The sequence below is a fragment of the Perca flavescens genome, chromosome 6 (genome assembly GCF_004354835.1).
Source record: "Perca flavescens isolate YP-PL-M2 chromosome 6, PFLA_1.0, whole genome shotgun sequence".
Classification (NCBI taxonomy): domain Eukaryota; kingdom Metazoa; phylum Chordata; class Actinopteri; order Perciformes; family Percidae; genus Perca; species Perca flavescens.
Window position 1 is genome coordinate 32,190,273 of NC_041336.1, and position 26,305 is coordinate 32,216,577.

A 26,305-nucleotide genomic window follows, 5' to 3' on the forward strand; every position below is an offset into this window, starting at 1 on the left:
TCTGGCATCTTGAGGCAGAGAAAATTTGGAGCCGTTAGCCAAACGACCGGGCCAATCAGCGTTGGTTTTGAGGCGGGTTAGGTGGTGATAGACAGATGGTTTATCCAATCAGCTAACCAGTATTTTCAGACAGCGGTAGCCCTAATTCTGTTAGCCGCTCGCTAATGCTTTTTTTCTCTTGGATCCTTCTTTTGGAATATGGCCCGGGAACCTGAAATGGTTCCTTTTATTCCTAAATTCTTGTTACACAAATGGCAAATCTCCTTTAGCGACATGTTGCTTGCATGCTGAGCTAACGAGCTATGCTTTGCCTGCAGCAGCAGGGGCGGGCTTGTGGTTGTATTTTCATACGCTTCGTGGATCTGATTGGTTGATTTGGCCCGTCTATCACCAACATAGGTGATAAACAGATGGTTCATCCAATCAGCTAACCAGTATTTCCGCCCCTTCTCAAAAGTTCTCCAACGGAAAGTTCCCAGATGGATATGCCGAGCAAATGCAAAGCAATCCATCTGGCGGAGTCAGGTTAGGACCATAGGCAGGCTGGGGGGAACGCATATTAATGTTAAAAAACCTCATAAAGTGAAATTTTCATGCCATGGGACCTTTAAAAATGTTTGAGATATAAACCGATTGGGTCACTGTGTTTATCCAACTAGCCTACATATCCATCTTGCTATATTATGTGAAAATAGCATTTTACCACAAACGGTAATTCATATACATATTTACATACAAATGAATTTAACCTTTGATCTTTAATTTAATCTTGAATCCCTTTATTTTAGTCGTTACTCCAAAAAAGGTTGAAAGTGCATATTTGCACACAAAAAAGTAGGCTATTATTCTGAAAGTGACCGGAAGTCTTGATTTTAATGCTTGTAGCTTGATGGTGAAGTTGATTTTTTTTTGGAAAACACCCGAGCTGAAGCGGGGGTTAACGTTAGTGTACCATGTAGTGTAGCCTACTCGTCGAGGCTACTTTCCATGACCATTTAAAAAATATATATTATATCTAGACAGAGGTTTAATTTACTCTGAGGCTGTGGTTATGGCAGGCTAAGGGCACCCACATCTGCCTAAAAGGGGAATAACGCTAGCACTCAAAGGATACGGAATCGGGCTTTACACACGGTAAGCGGACGCATCAGTAACGTTATCTATAATGTGCATGATTTTCAGATCATCTAGAAGAATGGGGACAAAATTATCCGTTTACTGCGTAACGTTAGCAGGTGAATGAAAATTACACACCAGGCGTTGTAACTAGACAGGCTAAAGAGCCCAAGTGAAAATCAGTTTCAGTTAAGTATCAGTCAAATATTGTTAAGCTCCGAGAAGCTAAAGCATCCATTTAAACAGGTTTGTTGGATGACTAAGTCAGTGCCATTGGTCTTGTATCACCTGCAAGCGCTCAGACAATTTACAGCTTTGACATTTGTGGTTATTGTGACAGTGTAGATTGTCTTTGCACGGCTTGAGCTTAATGTTTTGACTGTGTTTTCACAACCTGTGTATTAGACAGAGCGCAACATGTAGCTAGGTAGGCCTACAGCAGAGAGCCTGTGTATGCTGTATGTAGAGACCCTGCTGCCGATTCAACGAGTCATTTTTTCAATTCGGCATCCATGTGGCATACCAACTTAAAATGTTCAGCTTGGAATGATTTCATTCTGCCAGCTGCCAGTCCCCTGCCAGGAATAGAAACCCTGTAATAAACAGCTAGATTTAGACATGGATGTTGACGTGACTTTGTCTCCGCATAGTAGACAGCGGCCAGTCTGCCAGGTGCAGGAATTAGAGAATGTACTGTACCTAACCTCATCATCAGGTTTTGTTGAACGCTAAACAAATGTCCCCCTGTGTGTTTGAGATATTAAGCCACTGGTGAATTTCTTCCCCATGTGTCCCTCTTTATTCAGGCCATGTGAGGAGGCACTAAGGAAGGCCAAAATGCAAAATGCTGTCCAGCCCAGAGAAAAGATGGAGTCATACAAACATCTCCTTATTTGATCCAATGTTAATAAATTCAACAACTTTGACATGGTACACAGCTGTGGAGTACAACGGTGGAGAGGAGCTGCCGAAACATTTGTCACATTTGTAAAGCTGAATGAACAAGAGGTGCACACTCTTTGGATTATGTAAAAAAAAAAAAAAAAAAAAAAGAGTAGGCGTGCTCAATCTGTGCATGTGACACAGGACTAACTGAGTGAAAAGACAGCATTAGATGGAGTGACCACAGACGCAGCTATGCAAGGTGATATCTCTCCAGTGTACAGGTCCTGACAATCAACACACAGCTGCGATTCGTGCCATGTGTGCTCTCAAGGGGAAATGGTGGTTACACAGCAGAAGACAAACAAGCAGATGATGTATACCTGAGAGTTCTTAGGGTTTGGTCTACTCCTGTAGGACGACAAACTGCTTTCCATTTTTTTATTTTTTTTTATTAAAGGAGAAGGCAGGAAGCAGAAGCTCTGAGCGTTCACCATGCCTAGGAACCGAGCCTTTTCCGAGCCGGAATATTCGGCGGAGTATTCGGCAGACTGCTCGGTGACGCTGCCCTCTGACCCCGGGCAGGCAGTTGGGCGCTCAAACGAGGTCACGGTTCGGAGCTCAGGATGCTGCCTCTGCCTGCCGCGGTTCATGCGCCTCACCTTTGCGCCTGACTCTCTGGAGAACCTCTACCAGACCTACTTCAGACGGCAGAGACACGAAACCCTGCTGGTGCTCGTCGTGTTCGCCGCCCTCTTCGACAGCTACATCATCGTCATGTGTACGGTGGTCTACACCACTGACAAGCTGGCTTCCGTTTTAGTGGCATCAATGGGACTGGCGGCAGATATTATCCTCTACTTGCTGTGTCGCTTTGGGCTGCTGCCGGATCGCATCTCGAGACGGGTGGTGCCCTATGCCCTGTGGGTGCTCATAGCAGCTCAGATATTCTGCTACCTGGGTCTGAACTATGCTCGCTTCCACCAGGCTAGTGACACGGTGGGCTGGCAGGCTTTCTTCAGCTTCTCATTTTTTCTGACTCTGCCTTTGAGGCTAACACCAATCGTTCTCATCACTACTGTATCCTGCGGGGTCCACACCCTGGTTCTGGGCGTCACTATCGCCCAGCAGCAGCAGGAGGACATCCAGGGTGCAGCACTTGGTAGACAGGTAAGATTAGGAATGGAGGTAGTGTGGAGGGACAGGGGTATGGTTGTCCTGAAATGCATTTACTTGTATGTAATCTCTTTTTGCCAGTCCTCCACTCACAGAAGTCTTTAGGACTTTGAACACAAATGTAGGTTCATAGATGCAGTTGGCCAAAAGCCAACTACAGCTTCTGTTTCACATTTAGGGCTACAAAGTATGCTAGGGAATTGTATTGTACATACCCAAGTTTTTAAAGTTTGATACCCAACTCAAGTCAATATCAAGACTGTTTTGTGTTATAACTAGTTTTAGGCATTTTGCCTTTACTTGATATAGAAGACAGGAAAGTTGGTGAGAAAATGAGGGTTATGCAACAAGGTATTTGCCTTAGTAGGGCTGCACTGAATGTCATTGTTCTTTTTACATTCAAAGCTTTTATTAAGGTTTTCCAATGAAGCTTTCAATGCTTGTTGTCATATTTTATGACGTCATTCACAGTGAAAAAATCCACGGAACAAAATCCTCAATTTAAATAGTGATTCCTCTGTAATGAATAATCAGGGCTCGACATTAACTTTTTAAGTTAGCTCCTAAGTTGAAAAATGTAGGAGCTCATGAAGAATTTTTAGGGGCGCAATGAAAGTGTATCAAATAATGTGTTTTTCTTTAATAAAAATAATACGAGGAGACATTTACAAGCCAAGTGATTACATTTATTTGAATAGAAAAAGTATACTTGGCTTTTAATTATGTCTGCTTCAAACTGTCTTTATTTAATAATTGTGTAAGTGATCACACTGCTGCTTTAAAGGACACTTTGGTCCGGATCATGGTTATGGGTCACGGATTTATCAATTTTTGGATCAGCACAAAAAAGGAGGGAATATAAATAATTTATCAAACATATAATAAATTGAAAAAAGAGATTTTTAATCTCAATGAGTTTCTTCCTGGTTAAATAAAGATTAAAAAAAAAAAAAAAAAAAAATTGGTCACTATAATCTAAAGCCCTTGCTGAAGCTAAATTGCGAAACTTTTGCACTTGTGTCCAACGGTGTTGGCATGGCTAGGTGTGAAATTATCATATAACGCTGCAAAACAGGTAGTTGTTTGTAACTTGAGTGTACATTGTCCAATCTGCCCCAAATTGTTTCATGCTTAAATAAGAGAACAGGCTTGAGAGCATGTACAAGTCAATAATGAGGCCTAGCGCCACAAAGTTTACTGGCAACAGGAATTAAGCCCTGATGAAAATCATTCGATTCAATGACATGATGTGGTTTAAACAAATGACTTATAAATAGTGTGTGTTCTCTGGCGCCACATAGTGGACACACAAAGTGGTGCACAATTTGAAATATATAATTTCCAACGCTATAGACTATATGGAGGGAATTAAAGGGTAAGTACCGTTTTTTTCAACCTGGACCCTATTTTCCTATGTTTTTGTGTCCAAGTGACTGACTTTTCCAATCATCATAACTCTAGTTTTGGTTGAAATAAACACATAGTTTACCAATTTACATGTGAAAATATGTTGGCTCTATAAACGCTAAAATTATTTGCCCCATAGAGTTACATTGTACAGCATTCACATTTAATACTGGACCAATTTCAAAGATTGTTTTTCCCTTCAGTCACTTACACACAAAAACATAGGAAAATAGGGTCCATGTTGAAAACAACGGTAGTTACCCTTTGAGTTTAAATCTTGTGTGCTGTGTTCAACGTTCACGGAAATATACGGCCACATCAACTGGGAGCCACCGGCACCCCTGACGTGCGCGGAGTGCGAGGGCCCGTTCGTTGCTGCTTGCAGCTTTATTTATTATTATTATTTACACATCACCTTTAAAGCTAGACTTCTAAAAACATTATGTAGTGTCCTGTTATCTCCTTATGCTGCATGCAATATTAAATATTGTGCATGTGTCTATTAAATATGGATCCCTAACTTGTGCATTATTTTTTGTTTTCAAGCTGCTGGCCAACATAGTGATCTATGTTTGTGCCATCACTGTGGGCGTCATGTCGTACTACATGGCTGACCGGAAGCATCGGAAGGCCTTTCTGGAGGCGAGACAGTCACTGGAAGTCAAACTCAACCTGGAGGAGCAGAGTCAGCAACAGGTCAGAAGGAAAATAATACAACATTATATATCGGAGTTTAACGAGTAACTAAACCCCAAAGTTTTGGCATCCTTGAAATTCAAAAAATGCTTTTCTCCCCATGGAGCACATTTTAGAGATTTAGGAGTGATTTACTAAGGTAACTGCCATTACTGTTGTAGCTAATTTGTACAATAATACAATCATTGTATGAATACAAAACACTATGAAGTGTGTTTTTATTAAGTACAAATGATTTTTTAAATCCACAAACCTTACATAACCCAAGACACATGTAACATACAGTATAAAGAGACTATTTGAAATACATCAACAGAGCTTGTGAGCACAGGGCTTCCCGGTGGGAGGAGTCGGGAGGAGTGGGGCGTCCAAGGGTGAATGATGCCAAATCATCCCAATCCTACTGATATGTATAGAGATATGAATTTTGTTCTTTGTTTTCCAGTTCATGAGGATGGTTTTCTTGGCAACAGCCAGCGTGACCAGCAAGGTTTTACTGTTAAGATGGTTCAGGTTGATTGTGGGATGTTTCTTAATTGTTGGGGTGAGGAATGGCAGGTCTGAAATCTGGAGGTTATTGCAAATAGTTTGTTCTATGTCTAACCAGGTGATATTGGATTGTTTGGGGTGAGTCCATCTGTGCACATATTGAAGATGATTTGCCAAACAGTACAGGGCGAGATTTGGTGCTTCTAATCCTCCTAGGCTTTTTGGTTTTATAAGGGTGGGTTTTGTTCTTGGGATCTTGTTTTTCCAGTAAAATTTTGTGATTGCTGAGTCTAAAGATTTAAACCAAGAAGTGGTTGGTTGTATTGGGGTCATTGAGAGGAGGTAGTTTACTTTGGGAAATATTGTCATTCTATAGTGGATATCCTGCCCATGAAGGAAAGTGGTAGGTTTGTCCAGCGTTGGAGGTCTTCCTGAACGGATTTCAGAAGGGGGGTGAAGTTTAATGTAAATAGGTCTGACAGCCTGGGGGAAATTCCTATACCCAGGGTAGGTGATGTGGTCAGTGCATAAGGGTATAGGTAGTGTGATGGCTGCTGCATCCCAACTTTTGAGTTGTAACGGGAGAACAGATGATTTATCCCAATTGATCGAGTATTCCGATATATTGGCAAATGAGTTTATGAATTTGATTGTCTCTTGTATTGAGGTTAAGGGCTTTTGCAGGAACCGTAATATATCATCTGCATAGAGGCTGATTTTATGATGCATATTTACGGTCCTGATGCCTGTGATGAGCGTATTTTGGCGTATGGCTGCGGCAAAGGGTTCAATGAAAATAGTGAATAAGAGAAGTGAGAGTGAGCATCCTTGTCTAGTCTCTCTGTACAAAGTGAAGCTTTGTGAGGTTAGTCAATTGGTGGTGATTGTGGCTGACGGTGAGGTGTATAATAGTTTGGCCCAATTAATGAATGCCAAACCGCTCTAATGTGGAAAAATTTCCAATTGACTCTGTCAAATTCTTTCTTGTCGTCTAATGGTATTGTTTTTTTGGGTTGTATAGTGATACATAATATTAAATAGTCTGCGTGTATTACTTGAGACTTGATTTTGGTGTCTACATTGATTAATGAAATTGGTCTGTAACTTGATGGTAGGGTTGGATCCTTATTGGGTTTGAGTAGAAGCAAAATTGTTGCTATGTTAGTGGTTGCTGGAAGTCTGGAATTATGTTTTGATTCATTTTTCATTCGAATGAAGAGTGGGGCTAAAATTGACCAGAAGTGTTTATAGAACTCAGCAGAGAAGCCATCTGGACCGGGTGCTTTGTTGTTTGGCATTAATTTAAGTGCAGCATGGTATTCATCTTGAGATATTGGAATTTTTAATTCATTTTTTTGATCTTTGTCAATTTTGGGTAAGTTGATGTAGTTGAGAAAGTGGTTAATCTCTTCGTTGTCTGGATCTTTTTCTGATGAATAGAGACGGTTATAGAAATTATAGAATTTGATTTATTTCAATTGGTGAGTGAGTAAGCTTCCCTGCTGAGTCCTGTAATGCCGCAATTGTAGTTTTTTCTTTGTTTCTTTTTATTTGATTTGCCAAGTATTTGCCAGATTTATTGCCATGGTGAACATTTTCCTGTCTTAACCTGTGTATTCTTTACTGTACGTACACACCGCCGCCGACTTGAGCTGCAAAGAAGCTCTGGACGCCCTGTCGAGGACGCTTGTCAAAAAGTCCGGGGAAGCTGTTTGACGCTTTGGCCGCTCTGACGTGGAACATTCTTCGATCATGTGCAACACACGATTGAAGAAAAAGCACAAGCAGCCACTGCACGGCCAATACACTGACACTAGAAACCTTTTATAAATGACATATATAAGGACATCATTTGTATTGTTTGTTGGTCCCGCAGCAGAATGCAGGCAGAGCGAGCAGCCGCCAGCTGTTGACCCGTGCAGGACTTCACTGTGAGCGGACTGTTTAGAGACCATGTGACGGCACGTTAACTGGTCCCTATACGCAAACAACGTCACATCATAAATGATAGGGGAACCCAGCAACGGCGATTATGAGATTTCCCTCCATTTTCATGGAACTAATGTCTTGGTAGGAACAAGAGTTTACATCGTATGTTTCTCCAGAATCAGCCAGCGAGAAGGACGTCTATATTCCGATTGGTTGCTGCCGTTTGCCACTGCTTGCCGCTGAACCGCGTCATAGCTCATTACCATAAAGTTGACCAAAGTTCAACTTTCTGATTGACGCTCAAAACGCCCAAAACGCGACACCGACAGTTTTGACGCTCCTTGCAGCTGAGAGAAGCCAGCTTCCATTGAAAATTAATGACTTCCGGTATCTTTAGACGCCCAAGTCGGCGGCGGTGTGTACGTACAGTTACATTCTTTAGATCAATAAATTATCATTCATGTTTAGGGTTGCAAAGAGGCGGAAATTTTCCGGTAAATTTCCGGAAACTTTCCATGGAAAGTTTAGCTGGGGAATTTTGGAAACATTCCAATTTGGAAACTTTCATGGGAATTAATGGAAATTATGGCTATTTGGATGGGATGTAGTCCTTGGGCTCAAATGCAGTACTGTCTTCAATTTGTCTTCAATCAGCTTCAATCTGCTTTAGAATGTTTGATTTAAGAAATTATCTGTGCAGTGGGTGTGGCCTCAATAGCCCTGCACTAGGCTAAGTAGTAGCCCAAACCATTGACTTTTAGCTTAACATATGAAGGTAGCTAGCATGCTGCCTTTGATTTACTATGGTTATAGTTATATGCATGCTGAGGTAACCATCAGCGCTGTCTATTGTTTCCAGCCTATCAAGAACAAGTGGGCTATACAGTTAACACACATAGGTTAATAGCAATGGTTTATATATTGGTTTTTGGCACCCCAAAAAATAAAATAAACTCCCGTATTTTAAAAACTGAATGTTGGCTGGCGCCCAGATAGCTCAGTTGGTAGAGCGGGCGGCCATGTGTAGAGGTTTACACCTCGACGCAGCGGACCCGGGTTCGATTCCGACCTGCGGCCCTTTGCTGCATGTCATTCCCCCTCTCTCTCCCCTTTCACTTCTTCAGCTGTCCTATCATTAAAGGCCTAAAATGCCCCAAAAAAAAATAATCTTTAAAAAACTGAATGTTGGCAAGCATTTAGTAGCCTATGCTGATTACTGCGTGTGTGTGCATGTCATTGACGAACATAGTGTGGACATTCAACTGAAGTTGCATTAAATCAGGTTGTTTTAACCAAGATTATGCTGCAAGATGGGTTTTTTCCAACTACATTTAAGGTCAATCACATTGTGTATAGAGTCGATGGGCGGGCTTATGGCTGCTGCTGCTGGGCACAGCGGTCTTCTGGAAGACTTGGAGTTAAGCTTTTCTTTGAGAAAAGAACGGCACTGAAATAATTCTTAAAAAAGGCAATGCGCCATGATGTAGGTCCCCTTCAAGGCCAGGCTGATATTGGAAGTCCCTCAAGTGGACAGAACGTGTAACAACAACCACATGCTTATGGTGGCATTGACAATGCATTAGCCTGAGGAGTATACTGTAGTACATATTATCTAACAGGCTGCATTCGAGCATTAAATATTCAAATATTATTTGAATATAAAAAAAAAGAAAAGAAATTTGAATGGTATTATAGAGGAAGATTGACAGCTCTAGTTGAGATAGACCCCAACCTCCCTGGGGTTACTGATTTAAACTGTTCAAAGAACAATAAGTCTTTCAAGCCCTGATAGTCAAAAGCACTATATATAATATAATAATCCAACGATCAAACCCCACTACTTGTTTTCGCCACAGATCCAAATACGATTTATTCTTAAATCGCGGAACTGTCGCCTGTAAGCTTCTGGTACGCTTCCGGTACGCTGCCGTAAGCTTTCAGTACAGCCTTCCTCAGCAGATCATCATACTCAAAGCCCACACACGTGTCCAAAGCCGCCACTGCTATCTTGAGCTTTCCCAGTAAGCACACAATGGCCACTCAGCCTTAGGCCAATCACTTTCCATCGCCACCTTCTCAAACATTAAAAAACACCTCAACAGCACTTTCATCAAAAGGTGGCATGAAACCTTGTGCACGTCTAATATCAAATGCCCGCTCATCCCATCTCTTTGCAGCAGCCTTTCTAAACCTCCAAACTGACCACCTTTTCCAGATGGGCTCTCTCTTCATCCTCTTCTCTCTCTTGTCGTGTTGTCTCTCTTAATGCTAAATTTCCTTTTCTCTCTAGTTGCTAATTTTCCTTTTCTCTCTCATCGCTGAATCCCCTATTCTCTCTCTTGTCGCTGAATCCCCTTTTCCATCTCCTGTTCTGCCCAGACTTCCTCTAACTATAGCATCTCAATCCAACATGCTGCCATCGCTAGGTCAGTCATGTCTTTTTCCAGAGGGATTTATTCTTTAGCCAGAGCAATACGATAAACTTTCTTCTGTACTAAAAATCCAAACAACTTAGAAAGCGGGCAAAATATGGACGACTTTTCAGTGCTGTACATTTTGTGCGTTCTCTGTGCCTTACTTTAAGTACAGGCAAGAGTAAGGCAGACAGTCCTCAGTGGGTTTAAAGGCTTTAAGCTTGTGTTGTTGCTGTTGGTTGCTGTTGTTTTTGGTGCCTTTTCTTTCAACTGCTCTCTTCTATTTCCAGGTCAAAAAACCACTGCAGCATAGAGGGAACGGGCAAATGTAACCTACGGAGCATGCACAGACGTGTTAACCCATGCTTACCCCAGTTAAGGTGTATACATGCAGGTTTACTAAAGGAGATTATCTAGGTCAGATAACCAGGGTTTATGGTTTTTACATGGCATTTGAGAAACTGGGGGTATTTCCTTAACCCGAATATTATTAGGTTTTTAAACTACATGTAAATGCACTGACAGGGCAAAGCAGATTTTTGATAGAAGTATGGTCCCTGATTTTTTTTTTCAGAAGCTATGTATGATATCCCTGTGTATCTTTCTTTGTCATCTACAGGAACGTCTGCTACTCTCCATCCTTCCAAAGCACATAGCTGATGAGATGCTTCAGGACATGAAGAAGGAGCCCAGTCAGAAAGAGATGCAGCAGTTCAACACCATGTACATGTACAGACACGAAAACGTCAGGTAACTTACTTTGGAGGCTTTTGACATTGAGGGTGGTGTATGTCTGACCAGAACAAGTTAGTTTTTAGCCTTACTTTTGTATTTAATATTAATCTTGCCTAGTTGATTCTTTTGATTGTGCATGCAGCAAGGATATTCTCAAAGTGGTGTCTGGCTATCTACAGGATCCTTCAGAGGGTTCCAGAGGCTCCCCAGCAAAGTCAGAGACAGCATAAATTCTCAAATCAAAGCCATTAAGCGAACCAAGCACTAAATAGTTTTCCGTTATCAGAAGTCTGTTAGATGGCAGAGAAGAGCACGCCCTCTGAGGAAACTTTTTGTTTTTGTTTTGGTAGACTTGGTAGCTCATCAGTCACAACAACCCTAAACATAAAGGGCCCTATCTTGCACTCGGCGAAGCGCAGCGCAAAGCCCGACACAAGTGTCTTTGCTAGTTTAAGACCGACACAGTTGTCAGTTACCTGTCTAGCGCCCAGGTCGTTTAAATAGCAAATGCTCCTGCGCCCATCTTTGCGCCCATGGGCGTGCTGGTCTTACAGGGAGGTGTGTTCAGGTGCATTCTTGCCATATTGCTATCTTGAGGAAGTGGAAAGTGATCGTGCCATTGACCAACAAAATCCTGGTCTAAAGTCATAACGCAGCATTAGTAAAATGTGGCTAGGCTCGTGCACAGCGCGTCCTTGTTACACACACAAGGACGCGCAGCAGCACACAAACATGCAAAAGATTAAAAATAAAAATATTACAATTATGCTGTTGGATTATTAGCTGATAAAGATTCAACATCATTCCTGCTGCTTCCTGTGCCACCTGCACTCGATTTCAGTGGGGTTCCCCACCCTGGCCGCTACGTTACAAGTATGCTAACATACAGTCATACAAGTCAACCTCTTAAGATTCACAGTTTTCCAAAAAGTGACAGGTTTCCAGAAAGTAATTACTGCTCTGAAGCGATAGGCTTGTCACAGATTCCAATAATATAGGGCTGCAACAAACTATTCTTTCCATTATCGATTAATCTGTTGATTATTTTCTCGATTAACCGATTAGTTGTTTGGTCTCTAAAATGACAGAAAATGGTGAAAAAGTCGATCAGTGTTTTCCAAAGCCCAAAAGGACATCCTCAAATGTGTTGTTTTGTCCACAACTCCAAGATATTCAGTTTACTGTCAAAGAGAAGTGAAGAAACTAGAACAATATTCACATTTAAGCAGCTGGATTTAGAGAATTTGTACCATTTTCATAAAAAAAAAAAAGACTTCAATCGATGAGACGGTTATCAAAACTAATTGCTGATTAATTTAATGGTTGACAACTAATCGATTAATCTTTGCAGCTCCATAATAATATCAATGTCGAAACAGTTAAAATATGCGAGAAGGATACTGTTTATGTGACTGATAAGCAGGATATCAGTACTAATGTCCCATCTTGTATCTGTCTCTTGTTGTCCAGTATTTTGTTTGCAGACATCGTAGGCTTCACACAGCTATCATCGTCCTGCAGCGCTCAGGAGCTGGTCAAACTGCTCAATGAGCTCTTTGCTCGCTTTGACAAACTGGCTGCAGTGAGTTTCACACGGTTACCTCACAACAATGATCTAATGTCATTTATATCAACATTAGGGATGCACCGAATCCAGATTTTTGGGGTTCGGCCGAATACCAAATCCACTGGTTAAGATTCTGCCGAATCCAAATCCCGAATTCTACTCCCATCCTCAGTCCATTAACACAGTAAACACATTAATGGAGTAAACAACGTCCACAGCAGTGTATTTTTCATTTTATTTTAACTGTTAAAAAAAAAAAAAAAAAAAAAAAAAAAAGAATAGGCAACATTATGCCAGGAAGACAAGTGGGAAAAACTATTTTGACAATAATAGGCCTATGTTTACCCTATCTCAAGATCCAATCAATATCCAAAATATTAGCCTTTTTAGATGTATAATCCCATAAAGTAGGCTAACCCCAGGTGTAGGGCTAGCAAAGCTGGTAATGGTCATCTGGTTAACACCAGTTTTTAGCTGTGACTGTCCTTCCTTTGCCGTACCTGAAGTTGCTGCATTTTGGCTGCTGTCTGTAGATTCCTTCATGCACAACTTGTATTCTTTTGGATGTTTCATACGCAAATGTTTCATACGCAAATGTTTTAACAGTGGCCATGTTGTGTTGTTTAGGGTCCTTGCCACCACGAGACAAATCGGCACTGCAATTGTATGTATGTAGCTCGACTTGAATCGCTTTCTTCTGACTGAAAGTACTGCCAAACAACACTTTTTCTGCTCACGAGTTCCATTTCACTTTCTCACAGCCAACTGCATTCAACGCTTTCGTTCATTCTTCCTGTTATATAGACATTTGAACTTTTTTTTTCTCCATCTTTTTATTTGAATAATTTATCAACCATCTGAACCGCAGTACAAAAGACAAACTTCAGCGGGGGCTGGCAGTGTCAGTGTGCTTGAGAAAGAGAGAGAGCAGATAAGAAAAGGTGGATGGCAACAAAAAAAAAAGTGTTTTTATTTTAACTACATTTTATAGTCATGTTTTTTGTCAATGATAATGCATGTTGACACAGTCAGTGTTTAATGACAGCGCTGCTTTCTCGTTTCGTCATTATTATAGTTAATGAATTTAACACCTTGGCTAAGGTAATTTTTCCAAACAGGCTTAGTGGCTTGATCTTTATAAACGTTAAAGTATGGATTTAATTAGCGGAGGTATAAGTTAGCCCACAGCACTTAACGTTACACAACCAGACCGGGTCTGAGTGAGATGGAGGAAGACAGGTTTTGCCTGATACGATATAGTCTCTGAAAAATGCCTTTTTATTGAGTTTCCTCTTAGCGAAATGCTCTGAGTAAATTTAAGCTAGGCTTTTATTGTAAAAGGTAGACATGGAAGAAGCGAAGCCAGCATTATGCCAGTATTTGTTTTCTAAACCCACTATGCGGTTATTTCGTTTCGATCATATTTATTAATATTTATTGCTGTCCAAACTGCTCCAAATTCCAAACACTAAGTTTATTTGGTACCCAGCAATAAACCGCGCCAAGTTTAAGTGTGAAGTAGATCAGACAAATGGTTCTCGAGATATTTAAAAGACAACACACACACACACACACACACACACACACACACACACACACACACACACACACACACACACACACACACACACACACACACAGAGGGTTCTAAATAAATAATATCTGTATTTTAGATATTTATTTATGAATCTCTCAAAAACAAGTAGGGATCAACATGCTGATTTTATTTTTTACCCTTATAACTAAACTTAGGGCATCTGCTAGTCTATTGCTCCGATGCCGCCAGTCACTCTTTTCGGCCGGATGTCCGTTACCTTCCACTTTCTTTGTGTTGTAATTTTAAACTCCGGTTGATTCATGAGGACTATGGTTAACTGCTCCTCAGATCTCTGCAGGGTAAATCCAGACAGCTAGCTAGACTATCTGTCCAATCTGAGTTTTCTGTTGCACGACTAAAACAACCTTTGAACGTACACACGTTCCACCAAAACAAGTTCCTTCCCGAGGCTATTTTTCAGCGGCACCGTTGCTCCGTCCGGCACTTGGCACCGCCCAAGACGATTGTGATTGCTTTGAAGAAATGCCAACAAACCAGAGCATAAAGGGGAAGGTCTGCCAATGCAAGACTAGGTATCTGCTGACACAGAATACTGATTAGATACCAGCGCTCTCTTTTTTTTTTCCAAATGTAAAATCTGTGTGGAATTGATGAATACACATATTTCCATGTGTAAAGTAACATGAAGCTTTAAACACCCTTCCATTCTTCGACATTTGGTAAATAGGCTTATAGATTAGGGTGGCACCTAAATCATGGTTGCAGCTGTCGTCGTGGTCCTGCTTGTCTCAACCAGTTCCCGCGCTTAGTTCATGTTTTGTTTGTTTCCCTGACTTCCTGTTTTATTTTGTTAACTCACTGTCTGTCTCTGTTTCAGGCACAAATCGCCGTGGTTACGTATCTTTAAAAGGATAAATATAGTAGTGCAATGCAGAGCTTTCTTCTCAGCAGCCTACTCTGGCATTTGCCCCCCCGAGTTTTCTTAATGCTAGGCTGATTTTATTCAACCACTTCTCTCACAATAAAATACAGTTATTTTACGAAGCTCATGTCATGCATGAAGTGATAAGTAACAGCAGTTCTTAACTCATCTATGTTAGTTTATCACAGCAAAATGAATGGAGCAGAACAAAAAAAAACTATTGTCTGGCCGGTATCCAATACGCTAAAGTCAGTATCTGTGCCTATCACAATCCAACAGACCATCTGTGCATCCCTAAAAACAATTACAAAATGTTTCAAATGTCATTCCTTCTTTCATTTCTATAAAAGCTGAAAAAGACTGATGTAGATATCCCAGTCTAATTTATGCACCTTCTTGGGTCCATCCCTCTCTCTAAACCTTATCTACCCTGTCAGAAATATCACCAACTGAGGATCAAGATCCTGGGAGACTGCTACTACTGTATCTGTGGGCTGCCGGACTACAGAGAGGACCACGCTGCATGCTCTATCATGATGGGTCTGGCCATGGTGGAGGCCATCTCGTGAGTACAGCGATGAGGGGGTCAGGACCTTGAGAGAGCAGCCTGAGATAACTCTGGATGATGCTGGCCTGTTCTAAAGATCAGTCCATGTCAGCTATGTTTTGATGTGATGCAGAGGGTTAGTCATTTGGTCCACAGTTTGGAATTGATCACTCTGGTGGGCTGTTATTGACTTTCTGTGGACCACATCTGTGAAATAAAGTGAATTGAACAATGAGAGGTCATTACCGTAAATTCAAATCGATTCTGATGCAACATTTTGGTCCGACTCCAGAAGTGTGTATGAATGGATTTACTTTAGTTTTGATTTCCCTAAATGAGATATAGATTAGTCACAGTGTTTTCCATAGGTTGAGAATGTATTTGTAGTGTCATGGTAGTCAGCGTTTTTATATAGAAAAGAAAGCTGGATTGATGATTCTAACAAAGACAGAATGAGTTGTGTTTCCTGCTTTCTTTTTATAAATTGTTTTGATTTTTAAACAGGTATGTCCGGGAGAAAACTCAGACAGATGTTGACATGCGGGTTGGAGTGCACAGTGGTACAGTCCTGGGGGGAGTACTGGGTCAGAAACGCTGGCAGTATGACGTCTGGTCCACAGATGTCACTGTAGCCAACAAAATGGAGGCTGGAGGGATACCAGGGTAAGAACAGTCTAATCCAGGTGGTACGTCTCTTAAGAAAAAGTTACTTAAATCCACTGTTGGAGCAATATTTGTACTATTATGATATTTTTAAAATGATGTCCACACCTATTCGCACGGGACTAGTATTACCAGGGAACCTCCTGTGATTTAGAAATTACCCCACCACGTCTGTGTTTCATACAGCACATTCACACAGGCTGTATTTTACTCTAAATGCTGACATTATTCCTCAAATATGTCGAGGCTCTGTCAAAACTTTCATCTATAATTGCCAACCCGAAGCACAGAGATGCCGCACAGAAGTATTATTATCACACAACCTGCGTTTGTCGAAATATGGTAGGTAATTTGCGGTGGGATTTTTAAATGAGAAATTACACGTGATTAAGATCACAGACAACATCCGCAATTATTACAAATTGCTAGAGGTCCCCAGGTAATACTAGTACCACAAACCTTGCTTTACTCCAGTGAACCAAATCTCTCAGTAGCAATGCGGACGAACATTGTTGGCATTGTTTGGAGACACCCTCCCCCCTTTCATGTTGTCCACATTATTGTTAAATTAACACCTCTCGTTCTCTCTGCTGCCTGGAGGCCACTTAACCTGCAGGTGGTCTTGTGTAATGTGTGGTGCTTGAGCTTGGAGGTCACGCAAAGCCCAGCAGGCATTTAATGGGCATGCACCATGCGCGCCAGCCCCGTTTGTGGCACTCCTCCACCAGTTCTGTTAAAATGTCATGTCATATAAATTTATATAGGAAAAATGAGAATAAACTGCCACAACTTAACATTTCCACTCTGTGTTGCTCTGAAGTCCCAAATGTTTACACGGTGTTCATTAGGTAGAATGTAGTCTACTGTTGCTATTCATCACTCTCTATAAGAGCATCATTGAAAATTCATGGAAGAAGATCTAAACGCACACAGCAACATTATACCACATATTCAAATGATTAGGGAATGAGTATGCCATAAGGACTATTCACGGCTCAATGAAGTCCACATAAGGACTTTCTGTAGACTTCATGTAGTTAGTAGTTGTTAGATCCATGATTTGTAGATCAATGACCTTTGTATGTGTGGACCAGTCGCGTCCACATCTCACAGAGCACCATGGAGTGTCTTCATGGTGAGTTTGATGCTGAGCCAGGGAACGGAGGTGACCGCTGTGACTACCTGAGAGAGCGGGGCATCGAGACCTACCTAGTGGTTGTTCCTAAAGGACCTGTGGGGAAGAATGGCATCAATGGTGTAGTGAGTCAACCCTGCCACACACCCACACTGCAAATATTTGGATATTCAAATGTTGGTGTCTCCTATTCAGCCAGTGAAATGTTACATTTAACATCACATTTGAAAAACATTTGTGTTACTCAAAGCTAGATTTGAATATAATTTACAAATTTAAGATACTGTATGTTCAGCATTCAAAATACATGGATATGTTCAGGAATGTAAAAAGGAATAAAGAAAAATCTGACATTACATAATAATCACTCATTACTTCCTGTTTGCTTGTTTCACATTAGAAGTTGTCTGTTACCTCTTCCAATGGAAACTCCCCACTCTTGATCAACACTACAGAGTGTAACGGCAGCGTCAACACAGCCTGCACCACACCAGAGGAACCTGAAGAACTGGATACAAGGGTAACCGAGAAATCATTTCTTAGAATTACATTTCAATCAGGAGAGACTTCATTTAAGGAGGATGTAATTGACATGGTGCATATAGGTTGATATGTTAGAGTCTTTGGCGATTGGACTCCCTCACAATTATATTTATAAGGGGTATAGAGGCTATGTATATACAGTAATATCCCCCCGATGGAGTCTAGACCCTGGTGGTGATGAAGAAAGAGCCTGAAGATCTGGATGGATGTTTATGCGGAGCTTCTGATGATGAAGGACCCTTGGGTGCTGGGAATGATGGGAACTGGAGATGCTTTGGCAGTATTGTTATTGAACCTTCCATGCAAATAAAGGCCCTTTTGAATTAGAGAGAGAGAGAGAGAATATAAAGCATAGAAGTCTTCCTAAATTAACTTACACTAAACTCACTTTTTTTACAACTCACAATTCAAAAGTGTTAGATTGTAAAAGTAAATATAAATACTTATTTAGCTATTCTTAGAGCCCGGTCACAACAGCATTTACTGTATAAGAGTGAATTTCTGACCAACATCAGTTCTTTTCAGCGGAATTCCTTGGATTAGTGCATTTACTTTTTTTTTAAAGTTTTAGGCGAAAGCACACTTTGAAGAAACTGAACAGAATGGTCAGGTCACTGAGGGTAAAGTACAAAAAAAAACAAAAAAAAACTCAAAATCGATACTTAAATAATTTGTTACGGGTTACTTTAACATTATTCCCAAAAGAGGAATGAGACCTACCAAGATAGCCCCCACAGGACAGCACAAAACCGATAACGTCCGTATAGAGTCCGGATTAATCTCAGTCAACACAGAAAACCAAGATTATTAATTTTGGATGAAAAGAATCCAGGGAATATGTCTAGAAGTCCAATGTGAACCCAAGCAGAAGAGTCACAGGTGTATCGGTACAGGCAGGGATTGAAACAGTCACAGATCTTCTGGTCTATGACTTATCCTGTTTGTAACATGATTTCTGATTAAAAAAAACAACAGATTTTTTAGACTGTTGTCTTCATAGTTTCCATCCCAATATTTTTTTAGCCCTAGGTCCCCATTCCCATAATGACTCTGTTGTATGTATTTAAGTTTAATTCCCACTTGGTTGTCATGAATGCTGTTTAATTCTAACGTTGTTACATTTATTTGTTCTAGCAGGTAGGGGTCCATTAACTCTGTATGCTTTAGCTGCAATGATTTTAATTTGTTAAGTATGTTATTTGTTAAGCATTCCATAAAACACTTGGTAATATGTCCTCATTACTATTACATTCTAGGTACTCTGTAAAATCCTTTTTTAATGATCCATTACATTTGAATATGTATTGTGTACTAGGGGAAATTTGGGCTCGATAGTAACTAGGGCTGCACAATTAGTCGCAATTTTATCGAAATTGCAATATGGACTAGTGCAATATCCAAAATCGCAGGGGGGCGAAATATTTGATAATGGCAAAATATGTCTCAAACCATTCTGAAGGAAGTATTGTGGAGCTGCAGAGACGTCCCGGCCTACAGATCCTATCCTACAGACTAAAGAAAACGTCTTTGTTTGGTACAGATCCTCGCAAAAATCACACTATAATCAATTTAATTTCCTTCAATGTTAATAATTTTCAATGAAAATGAGAATAATGATACAAAAACAATCATTCCCTCCAATATCGTGAATCATATTGCAATCGCAATATCAGTCAAAATAATCGCAATTAGATATTTTGCTCGTATCGTGCAGCCCTGATAGTAGCATTAGGTATTAACCTGTAGGGACACATGAACATCTACTACAAATTTCATGGAAATCTGGCACGTAGGGTTCTGTATCGTGAAGCAAGGTGGTGATCAAGTGTAAATGTTTAGCAAAGGTTTCTTACTGTGGATTGAAGTGTTAGGACAGACATGCTAACTAACATAATTGCTGACATGGCATTGATATAGTAAATATTAGACATAGAAATGTAATATGTGGGTGTACCATTCTCCATTTCTTTTTCTTTCTGGGACTTCAGGTGGTGAATCCATCTTTCCCTAACCCTCGGAGAAGGCTGCGACTGCGGGACCTGGCTGAAAGGGTGATTGACGCTCAGGAGAATGAACAGGAGCTCAACAAACTGCTTAATGAGGCTCTGCTGGAGAGAGAGACAGTCCAAGCGTAAGTGAACTGTAATCTTAATTAAAGCTGCAAGCAGCAATGAACGGGTCAGGGGAATTTCAGACTGAGACCCAGGTTCCATTCAGCCCAAGATTATTTGTTCTAGGAGATGGATCAATCCTAAGCGGAATAGATAAGCACATAAGAAGTTGGGTCCAAACTAGTTTAATGATAGCCAGGCAGATCTTTTTAAGAGGATGGATGGAGGAATAAAGAGGTGCCGTCAATTCAAGAGTGGGCTTGTGAGATGGCTAGGGTGGCTGCGTTTCAAAAAAAGTGTCATACAAACTGTTTTCCAGATTAGATGTCTACACGGGAAAATAGGGAAAGTACTTAAACTTTCTGGTGGGCTCCTAACAAGCTTTGTGCTGAGGAGAGACATACAGTGGGGGAAATAAGTATTTGACCCCTTGCTGATTTTGCAGGTTTGCCCACTTACAAAGAATGCAAAAATCTACAATTTTAATCATATGTACATTCTAACAGTGAAAGACAGAATCCCAAAGAAAATTCCAGAAAATCACATCATATGAATTTATTAAAATTGATAACCATCTGATGAGGAAAAACAAGTATTTGACCCCCTGGACAAACAGCAAGTATTCTGGCTCCTACAAGCCAGTTAGTCTTTCTTTAAGACACAGCCCCAATCCAAACCAATTGTCTACATCAAATACACCTGCCTCACCTCGTTACCTGTATAAAAGACACTTGTCAACACCCAAACAACCAGCATCCAAGATCACCACCATGGGCAAGACCAAAGAGCTTTCTACGGACATCAGGGACAAGATTGTTGATCTGCACAAGGCTGGGATGGGCTACAAGAGAATCGGAAAGCAACTTTGAGAGAAAAGATCAACTGTCGGTGCAGTTATCAGGAAATGGAAGAAGCACCACACCACCGCCAACCTCCCTCGGTCTGGGCCTCCACACAAGATCTTGCCTCGTGAGGTGTCCCTGATCATGCGAACGGTGAGGAATCATCCCAAAACCACAAGGGGGGGAACTGATGAATCAACTGAAGGCAGCTGGGACCACAGTTACAAAAGAAACGGTTGGTAACACACTACGCCGTCATGGATTGAAATCCTGCAGCGCACGCAAGGTCCCCCTGCTCAAGAAGAAACATGTACAGGCCCGCATGAAGTTCGCCATTCACCACCTGGACGACTCAGAAGAGGCCTGGAAGAAGGTGATGTGGTCAGATGAGACCAAAATAGAACTTTTTGGCCTCAACTCAACTCGTCGTGTTTGGAGGGCAAAGAACACCGAGTACAACCCAAAGAACACCATCCCCACCGTCAAGCATGGTGGTGGCAACATCATGCTTTGGGGGTGCTTTTCAGCCAAGGGGACGGGACAACTCCATCGTATTGAGGGGAGGATGGACGGGGCCATGTATTGTGGAATTCTGGGCCGACATCTCCTTCCCTCAGTGAGAGAGCTGAAGATGGGTCGAGGATGGGTGTTTCAGTACGACAACGACCCTAAGCACACCGCCAAAGCAACAAAAGAGTGGCTGAAGAAGAAGCACATCAAGGTTCTGGAGTGGCCTAGCCAGTCTCCAGACCTGAATCCGATTGAAAATCTTTGGAGGGAGCTTAAAATTGAGTTGCCAGGCGACAACCTCGGAACCTGAATGATTTGGAGGCTGTCTGCAGGGGGTGGGCCAACATCCCTGCCAAAATGTGCACAAACCTTGTCACCAACTATAAAAACCGTTTGACATCTGTGCTGGCCAATAATGGCTTTTCTACAAAATATTAACATGCCGTTTGTCCAGGGGGTCAAATACTTGTTTTTCCTCATCAGATGGTTATCAATTTTAATAAATTCATATGATGTGATTTTCTGGAATTTTCTTTGGGATTCTGTCTTTCACTGTTAGAATGTACATATGATTAAAATTGTAGATTTTTGCATTCTTTGTAAGTGGGCAAACCTGCAAAATCAGCAAGGGGTCAAATACTTATTTCCCCCACTGTATATGATGGGTTTATGGTGTTGTCATTATACATATGTTTATTTGGTTTGTCTTTTTTGTTTTTTTGTTGTATGGTCTTGTATATTGTTATTGTGTTATCTTTTTCTTGGGTTTTGTCTGGGTGGGTGTTGATGACAAGTGTGGGGGGTGGGGGGGGGATATGTTCATGTTGTGAATTGTAATGAATGAAAATGTGAATATTTTGACAAAAATGTATAAAATTGTTTTTCAGATAAAAAAACGAATCTCGTTATCGTGAACCCAATATTATGTCTTTGTGTCTCGTGAGCTCAGTGTCTGGTCACATCCCGACTACAAAGTAAAGTTTGATAGCCAGCCGCACAAAGCAGTGTAGCAGTTTACACCCAAATTTGCACAAAATGCAAAAGACAGTGTTAGGGCAAGTAGATCATGCATCCGTTTTCTATGGTGTAACAATACATTGTAGCATGATACAGTATTTCCTAAAACAAAACTGCGACAATATGTGTTGTGTGTAATGTAATACCAATATTTTTTTAAAAGTGATGTAAGTGCTGAGGTTCTCTTGTCTCATCAGTCTGAAGGGAAAACACACCAACAGGCTCTCCTTGAGGTTTGTGGATCCGGACCTGGAGACTCGTTACTCTGTGGAGAAGGAGAAACAGAGCGGAGCTGCCTTCTGCTGCTCCTGTGTGGTCCTGCTCTTTACTGCAGCTATGGAGGCCCTCATAGATCCTTGGTTAGTGTACAAGGCCAGGAGTAATCTCACCCTTATTCACAGTGTGTCCATTTGTGTCCCACTCTGGCTGAAACGCCTACCCAAAAAGCAAAAGAAACAAACCTAAGCTCACACTCTTTGGACACAAATTCTAAATTGGCAAAAGTATCCCTTTCATTTAATTATTTACTTTGTACTTTGAGGGATATTACACTCTTGGGATCTTAAATGTTTTTGCACAACTCACTGCAGTATTGCTCTCTTCAGTATTGTTTTCTGCCCCATCTGCATGCAGCTGTTAATTAACTGAATAATGACACTGATGTTAAAGAATCTGGACTCGTTGACCGCTACCAGTAATATATTTCTCTGAAGGTTTTTCTGTGTGTTCATGTGTTGTGGAACAGGCTGATTGCAAACTACATCACCTTTGTAGTGGGAGAAGTCCTCCTGCTCATCCTGACAATCTGTTCTCTGGCCGCCATCTTCCCTAGAGTAAGTTACAACACATTTTTATTAGGGCTGTCAAGCGATTTAAAAAATTATCTTATTATATAAATATATAGCATATATCAGTATTTGCCATGAGAAGCATTTAACCCTTGTGTTGACTTCGGGTCACATTAACCCCTTTTTCATTTTTTGTTTTATATCAGAAAATATGGGACGTAGAAATAATCGCTGAATGTGTAGACGAAAAATTAACAATTTAAAACGTCGTTTAAAACGAAAAAGCAAAAGCAAACTGTGGAAAAAAGGCGTCGAAAAAAAGACAACACAAGGGTTAAATATGGTTTGTGGTAGTTGAGTAAATTAATGAATAGACATTATTAGGACTGGAACCGAATATTCGACTCCATTTCAGCTCAGTGTGAGAGTCTAGCCTTGTGCTGTCATTTACAGTATGGTCGTGTTTTTATCCTCTCCTTTGATTTCGGATCATACACACACACACACACACACACACACACACACACACACACACACACACACACACACACACAACCTTTGCATTGCAGAGAAAGGTGCTGTGATGAATCGTCAGTTCTCCCTACCAATACTAGCTGCTCCGTTTCAACAATGTTGGGCTGGAAAAAACGTGCAAGCAGGTTGAAATTCACTGTGGTGTTCTGTCCGGATTAAGCTATGAGCAGAAGTCTGCTAGGCTAATCTATAAAGTGCAAACACTAAAACACTGCAGCGGGATTGGTTGGAAAAGGGAACTGTCACACTGGGGGATCAGTATCTCGGTGGCATATTCAAATCCTTTGAGGATGTGGTGGAGCAATTTGGAATCCCTAGGTCGCAATTTTTTTGATATTTGCAACTTCGCCATCTGTTAGTAGGGCTGCTCCCTCTTAGTCGATTAGTTGACTAATCGGTCGTTTTGGTCTTAGTCAATTTAGATTTCTTTAGTCGATTAGTCATGTTTTATGCTTTTTTCATGCTGAATGACTTATTTCCAAGAAACGTACGAGCACATCTCTGGTAAACATAAGAATTAAAGTGGTGCTTTTGCATGAGTCTTTGTGGAGGAACTCAGATTTACAGATCTGTCAATTAAATCAACTAATCGATTAGTCAATACAATTGAATGAGTGTTAGTCGACTAAGAATTTATTCAATCGAGCACAGCCCTATCTGTTAGTGGGGTTTTTCAGCCCCAAAGGCACCAGAATGTTTAGATAAGGTGTTGTTAACCCTTGTGTTGTCTTCCCGTCAACCTTTTTTTTTTTTTTTTTTATGTTTTTGACGCCATTTTTTCACAGTTTTTGCGTTTTAAATTGTTAAATTTTTCTTCTACACATTTTCAGCGCTTATTTCTACGTCCCATATTTTCTGATATAAAACAAAAATTGAAAACGGGTTAATTTGACCTGAAGTCAACACAAGGGCTAACATATGAAAAAGGTCATGAGGCTTCTGGGTATCATTCTATGCTTATGCAGAACATGGGGGATGGAGCCTGGACAGCCCTCAAAAAGACATGGGAAAGGGATCTGAGTTTTACACTGGATAAGGAGTGGGACAGAATTTGTAGGAATATTAAAACTATATCATGCAATGTGAGGCTGTGCCTCATTCAGTTCAAGATTATGCATAGCTTCTGTTTGACTCCCTCTAGGTGGTTTAGAATTGGTCTGAAAGACATACCAAATTGTTGGAAATGAAAGAGAGAGGACAGGCAATTACTTTATGCCCTATGGTCTAGAGATGGCCCGATACCACTTTTGTGCTTCCCGATACCGATTCCGATACCTGAACTTGCGTATCGGCCGGTACCGATCCGATACCAGAGTGTCATATATTTCATTGTGTTTTAACAGCTGTATACTACTTTCCCTGTATGGATGTGATATGATTTCTATCTTTGTTGTTGGTCTGGCTCAGGTTAAACTCTTTGTGAAACATGAACAAACACAAACAATGAATGCCCCAGAACTTTCTTTTATTCTCTAGTTTGACAGTCAGTTATAAAGGAAAAAGAACATAAATAAACTACTTTAAAGTAGATTTTCTTTAGGGCTTTATTACGTGGTATCGGATTGGTGCATAAACTCCAGTACTTACCGATACCAGCGTTTTAGGCAGTATCGGAGCCAATACCGATACTGGTATCGGAACATCTCTACTATGGTCCTGTGATAAGATCCAGGAATTTTAGACCGGGATGCATGATTACCTATTTCGGACTGCAGAGACCCAGGTTCCATTCAGCCCAAGATAATTTTTCTGGAAGACCGGTCAGTCCTAAGCAGAATGGATAAGAACATAAGAAGCCGGCTCCATACTAGTTTAAAGTTAACCAGACAGATTATTTTAAGACGATGGAGGAGTGAAGGGGTGTTGTCAATCCAGGAGTGGGTGAGATGGCTAGGGTGACGGCGTTTGAAAAGATGTCATATAAACGGTTTGCCAGATTGGATGTCTATACTAGAAAATACGGAATGTGCCTGAGCTTTCTGGAGGGCTCATAAGAAGCTTTGTGCTGGGGAGTGACGTGTATGATGGGCATATGGTGTTGTCATTTATACATATGTTTATGGTTTGTTGTCTATATAGTTATTTTGTTTAATGGTCTTGAATATTGTAGTTACTGAGTCATCTTTTCCTGCTTTTTGTCTGGGTGGGTGGTGATGCGCATGGAGCTGTACTTTTGATCCCACTTCGTCATGGAAATTCCGATTGATATGCAGCAGGCAGGCCAGTATTGACTGCTGCTGTCAGTTCAGGTCGGTCAGAAACATGCACACAGTTAATCGAATGAACTGGGAAAATGCAGTCACTGTAAATAATGCTCAGGGCTTATCTGTACTAATCAATATCAAATATATGCCTACAGTACCTTTTCCATCTATCAACAGTGGCACATGTATACATGTGATCAAATTCACTTTACACGGTCACCAGTTTCACGATCTGGCTCAAGTGGTCACACTAAAGAGGGATATAACACCATGTTAAATGTTTAAAGAAGACTTTATTTAATCAAATTGAACCAAATTAGACAGAATTAAATAACCAAATTAGCTATATACTAAATGGGATGTGGAAATCAGTGGGGTAGGGTGTGCGTGAGTGACAGAGGTGAGTGTGTGTTGGTGTTGTAGAGTTTAAACATAGTAAAAGGCCAACCTAAGGCAACATAAACAAACCAAAGAGGAACCATGGAGAGCTGGAACAGCAGCAACCAGCACCAGGCAGAGA

The 26,305-nt window shown here is 40.9% G+C and overlaps 1 protein-coding gene across 1 annotated transcript in view; it reads left to right on the forward strand.

The window, feature by feature from the left end:
• The first annotated feature begins 2,177 nt into the window (after nt 1–2,177).
• Nucleotides 2,178–26,305, forward strand: part of adcy3a (adenylate cyclase 3a) — a 35,508-nt gene continuing 11,380 nt past the window's right edge. The window contains exons 1-11 of the mRNA XM_028580441.1: nt 2,178–3,168; nt 5,128–5,277; nt 10,729–10,859; nt 12,315–12,426; nt 15,329–15,456; nt 15,943–16,101; nt 17,196–17,361; nt 17,637–17,756; nt 19,768–19,910; nt 22,457–22,618; nt 23,005–23,092. Coding sequence (XP_028436242.1) covers nt 2,494–3,168; nt 5,128–5,277; nt 10,729–10,859; nt 12,315–12,426; nt 15,329–15,456; nt 15,943–16,101; nt 17,196–17,361; nt 17,637–17,756; nt 19,768–19,910; nt 22,457–22,618; nt 23,005–23,092 — 2,034 coding nt within the window. The 5' untranslated portion in view covers nt 2,178–2,493. The remainder of the gene's footprint in view (nt 3,169–5,127; nt 5,278–10,728; nt 10,860–12,314; nt 12,427–15,328; nt 15,457–15,942; nt 16,102–17,195; nt 17,362–17,636; nt 17,757–19,767; nt 19,911–22,456; nt 22,619–23,004; nt 23,093–26,305) is intronic.